The sequence below is a fragment of the Crocodylus porosus genome, unplaced genomic scaffold (genome assembly GCF_001723895.1).
Source record: "Crocodylus porosus isolate Cpor-Errol unplaced genomic scaffold, CroPor_comp1, whole genome shotgun sequence".
Taxonomy (NCBI): Eukaryota; Metazoa; Chordata; order Crocodylia; family Crocodylidae; genus Crocodylus; species Crocodylus porosus.
This window is the reverse complement of record NW_017728886.1, coordinates 202,630,203-202,641,293: the sequence shown is the minus strand read 5'-3', so window position 1 is coordinate 202,641,293 and position 11,091 is coordinate 202,630,203. Positions and strand designations below refer to the sequence as shown.

The 11,091-nt window shown below is 41.5% G+C and overlaps 1 protein-coding gene across 2 annotated transcripts in view; it reads left to right on the top strand.

The window, feature by feature from the left end:
* The window catches only part of LOC109318761 (transmembrane protein 68-like), a 30,139-nt gene extending 26,604 nt beyond the window's left edge, over positions 1-3,535 (top strand). For both annotated transcript variants that reach the window (XM_019548160.1, XM_019548152.1), the window contains 2 exons: positions 621-760; positions 3,182-3,535. In XM_019548160.1, the coding sequence (XP_019403705.1) occupies positions 621-760; positions 3,182-3,286 (245 nt within the window). In that variant the 3' untranslated portion in view covers positions 3,287-3,535. The remainder of the gene's footprint in view (positions 1-620; positions 761-3,181) is intronic.
* The last annotated feature ends 7,556 nt before the right edge of the window (positions 3,536-11,091 follow it).

Sequence of the window (11,091 nt, the reverse complement as noted above, 5' to 3'; positions counted from 1 at the left end):
ATCCAGGTTTATTTTAAACTGGTTTGGACCATTTTGAAAGTGGCTTATGTTCAGTGAACTTGTGTTGTGTTACAGATTTGAACTGGATTCTGTTGACTTATATTAGTGTAATTTCTGTCCCTAGCCCTGGAATGGTTCTCCTTATATCTGCTGTGGTAACCTCTAAGGGTGTTTCCACATGACCCAAAGTAGCGTCATGTAGAAATACCTGAATAAGATACCACTCCGAATAAGATTGCTGCTATGCAACTTTCAGCAACCAAGCTATGATTAGGGCTAAGTAGCCCAGGCATATAGCACTATACTACTGCTGCCAGTACAAGAACTAGTTCAGGTATGTCTTTGTAGCATTGCATTGTACTTTAACGAATTCTAGATTTATTTCCTATAGTCTCTCACTGTTGTTGGGAGAAAGGAATCCTAAGAATTTACTTCCAAGGATTATAGCCAGAGGTAAATTGATATTCTTTCTAAGAGATGATCAAGGCTAGAATAACTCTTCAAGAAGCAGTTTGAGAACCTGGATGCTTTATGGGGCTGGGTTACTTTTAGAATGTAATTTATTTATATTGTCTCTCAAAACTTGTTTTCTTTTTTTCTTTAAATAAACTGAAAAACAGAGTTATTTAGACGGATGTATGAATATTTTCGGTTGCCATTTGTTCCTCTATATGGAGGGTTTCCAGTCAAATATCGTACATATATTGGAGATCCTATCCCATATGATCCAAATCTAAATGCTGCAGAATTAGCTGAAAAGGTAAGGGTTGGTTTTTGTTTGTTTGTTGTATCAAAATAGTCAATGTCTAAATATAGCGGAAGCATACTTTTCAAGATGGTGATCTTTACCTTTGGGTATTACACAGAGCAGTCAGGCATGTTAACACTTAAGTTGTTGAAATTAATAATTGATTTCTGCATCATTCAACACTCATGATGTAAATTTGGCACCAAAATAAGTTCTAGGTCTCTTGAAATAGCATGTAGTATTTGTGTGCATCAAAATATCAGCTCTTCTTAGATTCCAAAACCAGGTCTAGTCAGATGATCTGTGGTGGGCTGGTCAAAGTCATCCTAAGAGATGTTTCCTTGTCTTGCATAAAAGAACCCCCAGCCTTTCCTCAAGAAAAACAAAACCCCTCATCTTCAAAACCAAAATTATGGGAGTTGTCATGGAGATATCAGGGAGTAAAATAAAATTATTAAAGCAAAGTAAAAGTGGTCTATCCACCTCCCATAGCCTCTACATACTGTTTTTGATTTTCAACTTTTTACCTACAAGTCTTAACAGTCTTAATGTCTAGAATACGTAGACTAGCTTGGTAGCTTTATGGTCACGTGATTATGATGTAACCTTCTTGAGGAAGTGTGGGCAAAACTTGTTAAGTGGTCCTCACCAAAACTCGTTAAGTGGTCCTCCAGCTGACATAATTCCCCACCCCTGTTCTTGATACAGAGGCATCAAAATTCAGAGGCAATTGATGGATCAGCAGGTATGAATGATGCAGTCATCTGATTACTCCTCTGCAATTGCTGAAATTCATTAAATATGTGCACTAATAAAGCAAACATTCTGAAAGAAGATCCCTCATCTCCTTAAAATATTTGGACTCTGCCAGTATCAAATCAGTTGCATCCCATTAGGCAGTTCACCATCTCTGAATACAGCTATTCAAAATGACATACCATATTTCTTCATGTATAACATGCCTCTGAATAAAATGGGCACCTTGGTTTTTGAAGTGCAGAATGAAGAAGAAAAAGTCTTTCCTTGAAAATGCTGGTAAGTGTGGTACATTCCCAGAGAAAACACAAGCAGCTGCAGGTATGGGGTACAAAATATTGTGGCTCCTCTGTTTAATTCCCTAGCTGCAGAGTGCTGAAGGTGTTGCTGGTTGAGCCAGTGTTATTGAATCTTCAAGCAGAGCTGGTGGGCAGTGATTTAGCACCTGCCAGATTAGCTGAGGGCCCAGTCTCAGGAACCTGGGCTCTGGCACCCAGGGCTTGGCTCAACTTCAGAAATACAGCACAAGGAAAGAAGACATGTCCACCAACAGCTAGGGAGCCCCCTATGCAATGTTACTTTCTCTTAAGAGGTTCGTGCAATAGAAGCTGCTTTTACCATATTTTCTCACATGTATCCCAATTTTCAACAGCTGATTTTTTTATTTTAGTTTATTTTTTTAAATTTTTTTTTGGTTACAGGGGGGAGGGAATGTAACCTCTAAGCTGTTTCATAAAAGATGGGCACTGACTGTCACCATTTGCTTTGGCTCAACCATGGTTTTGAATGACATTGGTCATCATTGCTATGTTTTCTATGAACTCAGTGCTGTAAGGGTGTGTTAAGTGAAATCTGATGCCTGTCAGATTAGAACCTCCCCCTCCCCCCAAACTGGGAGACTTTCCCATAAAGCTGCCTAACTTGTAAATCCCAAAGTGGCTTAGGCATGAAAGGTACCAAGAAATTCCACCCTGGTAGGGTGCTGGTAGTTCTGGGCATGGGCAGTGACAAAACTCAGGTCACCTGGAAGTTTTACTTGTGAAAACCTGGGCACTTGGTTTACTTGACAATTGTTTGTCTCCGAGCACCAAAATTGGTTCTCCGTGTATCATATTCTGGGATGTGGACAGTTAAGGGCATGAGCAAATATACCTGCTCTTGTCTTTAAGAGGGGAAAGGGAGCTGCTGCATGGGAGCACACATCAGCTATATAACTACTGAGCATGCGACTTCCATAGCTATACAAGTTAGCTAGATTGCCCTGACTTTGACCCTGGATGAAATGGGGATAAAATTGCAATAGTTTTGCTACACTTACCACTACAGAAGCAGGCATAGGCATAGTTACATCTTAAAGGTTTATCCTGGAATCCTCTTGTATCAATACAATTGTTAAAAAGCACTTAGGTATTTAGGAATGAGGACTTGCTAGAGGTGGTATCTTTTATTAGAGAATTTTTTTGCAGAAATCTAATTGGTCTATTTCACTGCTCTTTTATATAAAAGATACAAGTCTGGGGATTTTTTTGCTTGTTTGTTTTTGACCCATACACCCCACTCCCTTGGGGTTTCAAAGTCTTTTGAAAGATGAACTATGATTCCAGATATTACTGTGTTCATACTTGTGCAAGAAAAAGAAAGCAACTAACTTCTACATTTTTCCTCCTCTTTTAACAGGCCAAGAATGCAATCCAGTCATTAATAGACAAGCATCAGAAAATACCAGGAAATATATTTAGGGCTTTAAGGGAACGATTTGAGACACAAGTGAAAGAAGATTGAGGTCATTTGTGTAACAAAGTAGACATGTATTTTCAAACTATGTTTGTAACTTGTAATTCTTATTGAAAAGTGATCTTCTAAAACTTAATTAGGAAATGGACATTCTGTATGACATTCTTCTTTTTAAATGTAAATATTTTCTGTATAATTTTGAGAGACAAGCAATATTTCCTCTCCCTCCTTCCCCTACCATCCCCCTAAGATGATTAGTAGGGGCCCAAACCTGCATTCTAAATCAGGTAAAAAAAATAAATAGCCATTCATTTTAATCTGGGGTTCTATCTTGAAAGTACCTTTCTGAAATAATGTTGCACTTTTCCATGTTCATGCTCTTGCTCAGTCCCATCTTAAGTTTGTACTTAATGTTGTCTTAACTGCCAGGCCTACAAGTTCATCCTGGGTTCTAATATTCAGATTTGAGTCTTTCCATCTCGAGCATCATAACTAGTAATAGAGGTTTGGTGGTTAACTTAAGCCCTGAATTACACCACGCTTTTGTTCAAGTCAAACCTTTAATACTTATGTGGGATCATGGGGCATAATTTTAAGACCCTGACATTTCATGAATGAACTGGGACCCTGGTAAGCATGCTGTTAGAAGCGCTCTAAATAAGGTTGTGCACAGATGAAGTGCCTAAAAATGACTGAAGTACTTTAAAAATGACCCTCAACAAATGAAGGACATCTTTTGAAATTGTTTTCTTTTGATGTACTTCCTGAAGCAGCTGCATGGGTCAGTAGTTCTCTGGCATTCCACAGTGCTCCAACCCTTTGTCCCCTTGGGAAAGGAGGGAAGTGGGATGGTCAGCTAATAAGTACTTCCCTGTGTGTGTGGTTGTACTTAGGAACCGCCAGAATCTGGGGGCTCCTCTAGACATGTAGGGAGCCATGTACGACATGCTGGAAATCCAGTGCATCAGAGCAGATAGTCTGCTGGAGCATGGAAATAAATGCATGTGACTCTCGTGTCACATGCATCAGTGTTCCCATACTGAGAAATGGTAGCAGGGGGCTTTGAGCTAAAGCTTGTTCAATGAGCTTTAGCTTAATTAGTGAGCTGCACTAATTAAAAGTGCCTGAACATCAAATGTATCAGCATCCCACAAGCTGAAAAATAGTGGCAGGCACTTTAAAGTGCCACCTTGCACCTCCCAGAACACATGTAAAAAAGCCCTGGAGCCTGAGAGACATGAAGGAATTCTTGCCCCCAGCATCCTAACTGGAAAAAAGCGCTGCTGTGTGCATTCAACACCAAGATACAGGCGTTGGGGTGAGGGGCATTCACCTTCATTTTGGCAAATTTGAAACACTCCAGGATTTAGAATGCTTCAGATGTACATCTGCCTGTAGCTTCATCTAGTTTGACCTGTATAACATTTTAGTACTGGTTGTAATGCTAGAGATGAAAAAGTATCCAGCTTTATTGGAGTCAGAAGAGTTTATGGGCTGGAAGCTTATTAGAAACTGACAAATTTGTTGTGGAAACCAGTCAGATTAGGATGAATATGAAACTTTGCAATGTTGCTATTTTTTTACATTATCATTATTTAGGATAGAACCACACACACTTTCCCCCTCTCCTCCACCCAAGTAATCACTGTAGGTCTAGAACTTTGGCAATGATCTACTAACCGGTTTTTTTGGGGGGGAGGGGGTGGAATGAACCAAACTCCTAATCATTCAAAAAGAAGAATGAGTTCTATTTAATATTATGACTTAAAATCCAAATCAAAGACCACAAGAAGTCCTCTTTTAAATACATAGAGAGCAAAAAGAAGGCACTTGGTAACACGGGGTCCCTGCAGGACATGCTTGGCAGTCTGGTGGTTGCACCAGATGATAAAGCTGACCTCTTTAACAAATTCTTTGCCTCCATATTTCTGAGCAAGGACCACAACATACTCCCACTGGCATCCCAGACGAACTCAGGAGAGGCACAGCCAGGCCCAGAGTCAGAGAGGACCTGGTCAGGGAACTTTTGGTGGGACTGGATGTCTTCAAATCAGCAGGTCCAGATGATCTCCACCTAAGGGTGCTGAGGGACTTAGCAGAGGCCATTGCGGGACCCCTGGCACAGCTCTACGAGCACTCATGGTGCTCTGGTGAGGTGCCAGAGGATTGGAAAAGGGCCAATGTGGTCCCCATTTTCAAAAAAGGGAGGAGGGAGGACCCAGGAAACTATAGGCCCATTAGTCTTACCTCAGTCCTAGGGAAACTCTGAGAAAACTATCCAAAAACACATCTATGAGGGGCCAGCAGGGGAGATTATGCTTAGGGGCAACCAACTTGGGTTCATTAGGGGCAGGTCCTGTAAGACCAACCTGGTTGCCTTCTATGACCAGATCACAAAATCCTTGGACGCAGGTGTTGCCGTGGACCTTGTGTTTCTGGACTTTAGGAAAGCCTTTGACACTGTCTCTCACCCCATTGTCATCAAAAAATTAGGCGACTGTGGCGTCGATGCCTACACGGTCAAATAGGTCACCAACTGGCTGGAGGGCTGCACCCAGAAAGTGGTGGTGGACGGGTTGTTTTCGACCTGGAGGGATGTGGGCAGTGGGGTCCCCCAAGGCTCAGTCTTTGGGCCCGCACTGTTCAACATCTTCATCAGTGACTTGGAAGAGGGTGTGAAAAGCACCTCGTTCAAGGTCGTGGATGACACTAAGACATGGGGAGAAGTGGGCATGTTAGAAGGGAGGGACAGGCTACAACTAGACCTGGACAGGTTACAGGGGTGGGCAGATAAGATTAGGATGGGATTCAATACTGACAAGTGCAAGGTATTGCGCTTGGGGAGGAAGAGCCAGCAGCATAGCTACAAGCTGGGGAACTCCCTTGTCAGCACAGAGGCAGAAAAGGGTCTTGGTGTCATTATCAATTCCAAGATGAACATGGGCCACCAATCTGGGGAGACAGGAAGGCTAACTGCACCTTGTCATGCATCCACAGATGCATTCACGAGCAGGTCCAAGGAGGTGATACTCCTCCTCTATGTGACACTGGTCAGGCTGCAGTTTGAGTACTGCATCCAGTTCTGGGCACCACGCTTCAGGAGGGAAGTGGACAACATGGAGAGGGTCCAGAGGAGGGCCACTCGCATGGTCAGAGGGTAGCAGGAGAGGCTACAGGACTTGAACCTGTTCAGCCTCCACAAGAGAAAGCTGAGAGGAGATCTGGTGGCCGTCTAAAAACTTACCAAGAGGGACCAGCGGGGAGCGGGAGAGACTCTGTTCCCCCGAGCACTACCAGGAGTAATGAGGAATAATGGCCATAAGTTGACGGAGAGTAGATTCAGGCTAGATATCAGGAGGCACTACTTCACAGTCAGGGCAGCTAGGATCTGGAACCAACTTTCGAGGGAAGTGGTGCTTGCTCCTACCCTGGGGGTCTTCAAAAGGAGGCTGGATAGACACTTTGCTGGGGTCGTTTGACCCCAGTACTCTTTCCTGCCCATGGCAGGAGGTCAGACTTGATGATCTGCTCAGGTCCCTTCCGACCCTACCAATTATGAGACTGAAAATATTGATTATGTTACAAAACAGAATGCAACTCCTAACATTCCATTTTCAGAGTTCTACCACCTTTAACAGAATAAGCATTCCCAAAGAGCTTTTGTAATTTTTTTTGTATATTTGTATTTTCCTGAACCATTTTATGTAGAAAGCCAACTACATTTTATACAATAGACTAGCTATATTACAGTTTTTGTCTCCACCCCATAGACTTTCCTCAGGTAAGTCATAATTATCAATTAAAGGGATTGATTAAGGAGTTGCAGGTTTGGGCTCTTTTATACATTGGTAATAAGCTATAGTCTTTAACTCTGATATGCATAGCTGACTAATGCATGGATTGTCCACATAGCAAAGATGTTAAATAGCCAGTTTAAAATTAACATCTAGGAATGTTGTTTCATTGCTGAAAAAGTACATATCACTTGAGCAAAACAAGAAGTTTTGAAAGATTTTTATTTTGTAATGTCCTTGCAGTGTCTCTGACGTTTTTAATGAAATTTTAAATAGTCAAAAAGGAACTGTGTTTAAGTTAACCAAGCTGTAGTTGTTCACTTGTGCAAATACTTATACACATTATTGTATGTGTATGAGTTATTCCCAGTTAAATCAATAAGATTGCATAAAGTGCATGTTTTCAGTGCCTTAAATTAAGAGTACAAGCATTGTTAGGGAATTTGTGTAAGATAAGATCTGCCAAAACAGGTTCGCTATTTGTACAAATATAGTTGCATCTGATTTTAATATTAAAAATATTTAGCTAAAATGTTTTAGCTGGAAGAAAATCATGTAGTTTGAAAACAAGCCTTTTTAAAATTCCACCATCTTTAAATTGATTTGTCATCTGCTTGATACCTTACAGGGATACCACCATACTATATGAATGTATTTAATAATATTTTTCTGTGTTAACTTATTGGACTACTTCAGTAGACAATTTTGAGTAATAAGGTTATTTTATTTTTGCATTTTTCTCAAGGTGGACAATAAAAACCGACTAGTTGGTTTATAGTCACTATGGCCGCTGACAGATGTGAAAAAAAGGCTTTACCAGAACAGGGAGTTGGACCCAGCTCCCTTGCATCTGTATAGATTGGGTCCTTCAACAGGCCTTTTTGGCACTTTTATCTAAAGCTGATTCAGTCAGCTACTAAATAAAAGCCAAAAAGCCCTGCCGAAGCATGCTATCTATACAGACATTGAGCAAGCCAGCTTTAACTAAAGTAATGCCTCTTGTCGACATGTGTTGCGCTTGGTGTGGGGGCATGCCAACTTAAAGTGCTGGGTGTTTTCCTTTTGCCTGTTTTTTGTTTGTCTGTAAGCTGCCATTCTTTTGAGGATTTCATGCACTAGAATAGTACTTCAACATTTAAGTTGCACGAAAGACATGGGAAAACTTAAATTCCACTTGAATTAAAAAAAAAAAAAAATTTATACCATACTTAGATTTTGCAAAACTAACTTCTAATAAACTTGGGGCCAAAGTTGACCTGACTGTCTCTTTAATATAAAGTATTGGAATGTGAGTATCGAAAATGAAGTGCAGTATTGGTACTCCTTAAATGTTAAATATACTTTTTTGTATAGCTTTTTCATAATTATTTCTATATTTATGGTGTATGTACTGTATAGAAAATAATTACAGAAAAATAAAATGGGACTACAACAAGACAGGCTTCTGAAATTGTTTTGTGTTGAGTTATAGGAATTAAATCTGAGAATACATTTGGCCTGCCTCCTTGAAACTACTAATGTTTCTGAGAAGCATGTGGCATCTCTAGGAGGAGGAACCTTTAGGTGTTAGGGAAGAAAAAAAATAGAATACAAAGAATAATTACTCTGGCAGTCGGGAAGGATTCAGGGAGAGAATAAGACAAAATTAAAAGAATGGATGGAAAGGAACAGCAGCAGTTGTTCTGAGGCATAGATGGAAGGAACCTAGACTCATGAAGGCATGGCCAATCTGTTAGAAAGGGGAACCCAACAGACCCTTCAACTACCCCTGTCTGACAAGGCTTCTCTTTAGGTGATGATAAGGCTATTTTCCAGGAGTTGCTAATGTATTGTGTACTGAGAACAACTTAATAAGAGAATGATCAGTTGCCAGTAGATTGTATGACTAACTCCAAACAGCAAATGGACAATTTACAATAACGTGAAGACAGTTATTTTAAATTTCATCCCACTTTTTTATGCCCTCTTTCTCAAGCATGGTACATAAATGTGTATATCGCTTAGTCACATTAAGGGAATTTAGCACTTAATCAATGTGACAGATCCCAAACATGTTACTGGCTTATTTATTGGCTCTGCTACTCATCCAATAGTTAGGGACCTACCCAAATGGAGGGGGCAGGCAGTTGATTTTGCAGGCAGATCACCGCGTCAACCGCTTTTTTTGTGGGCTTTATTGAGGCAGGGCCCCCACCACTGAGGGGCGCCAGCAGTCCAGCCCCTCCCTGCAAATTAGCAGATGTCTCAAAAACCACAGCTTAATTACCTGGATTAAGCCCACAGAAGCCATTAATGGAAACATTAAGCAATCTAAGTATTTAATTAAACTAAACTGAAATGTCTTACGAAATTAGACATTAGCTATACACAACATGAGTTGTAACTAGTGCCATGACTATACTAAATGATGTTGTAAAAGAGGTGTACTCAGTGCTCACTTTGAGACAGGTAATTATGCTAGATGTTAAACACTAGCATGAAGCATACAGCAGCAGGTGCTACTTACGTTGTCTGTGAGGTGAACGCTTGTCTGTATGCTGAGGTGGCGTGCGCAGCATCCATTGAGTTTGTTGGAATAAGGCAGCCTTTTGCCAGGGAGTACAGATACAGAAAGTAGTCACAGAGTACCAAAACACAGGCACAGGCATCTGGCACTCTTTGACAAAGTTCACGTAAGCAGCACATTCCTTGTTGTGCTCTTTTCCCCCAATCTAGGGATTGATTTCAGTAGCTGAGGGCCACAACTCAGAGCAGGCACTTGCCTAGAGTCCAAAATCCAAAATAGGACTAAGGAAGGAGTCGGCTGGTTGTCTAAAATACAGTGGCAGTGAGAGGTTGTACCTGTAGTACTGGTTCAGCTTCAGAGCTTTTGCCTGAAACCACTCCCTTCTCTGCTGGTTTTCATGTTGACAACTTGACAGTTCTTGTGATGCCGTGTCTTTGACCCAATTTATCAAATCCATTGGCTTGTTGTGTGCATGGTGGATCACAGTGTGCCGGCCTTCAAACCACCTTAGAAGCTCCATGAACTGGTTAGCAATTTCCCCCACAAACTTCACTTGATCTTAAACATCTTCCTGTGCCAGGGGATTGTAAAGCTTAAGTATGCACTGTGCCGGGTGTGATTTTTCAACTCCTTGCTCACAAACTGCTAGTGTTACTGCATGTGCTTAATATAATTTCAGACTACTTTGAACCACGAATTCCACCTTGTGAGCACAGGCTCTGGTGACAGTGACACAGTTGAATATAAGTCCCCACTTTGACTAGTGAGGGGCTACCCATACTGGAGCTTATGTCCAGGACCATCCTTGAAGGCTTTTTTGAAGGAGGACACCAGGCTATCCACATCAGGGAACTGCATGCACCAGATGCCACTTAATAAAGACAAACTGTGCATTGCAGATGATACGAACTGCATTGGGCAGAATTCCTTGGAGCATATCAAGGAAAACCTGGCACGTGTGCATGGCATTGTCAAACAGAAATGCTGAGATCTTGTTCAATTCTAAGCCAAAGCTGACAATTGCCAATTGCCTTCACTACAGCCTGAGCCATGGTAGCAGAAATTGACAGACATGAGGGGGCCCAGCTCGGTTTGAAACACAGGTAAATCCCAGTCTGTCCAGCTCCCAAGTACAAGTAAAATTTGCAGCCCATAGTTATCTTGAGGGTTCGTGGCTTCATCAGCCACCATGGAGAAGGATTCATAAACTGTCAATGCAGACTTTGTGGACTGCACATATGAAGCAATCACTAGGGGGAGATAGTCTTTCATAGATTTCATAGACATTAGGCCTGGAAAGTACCTTGAAAGATAGTTTCATAGTTACTAGGGTTGGAAGGGACCTGAGCAGATCAACAAATCTGACCCCCTGTCATGGCAGGAAAGAGTACTGGGTCAAACGATCCCAGCAAGGTGATTGTCTAGCTTAAAGACCCCCAGGGTAGGAGCCAGCACCACTTTGCTTGGAAGTTGGTTCCAGATCCTAGCCGCCCTGACAGTGAAGTAGCGCCTCCTGATATCTAGCCTGAATCTACCCTCTGCCAGCTTGTGAC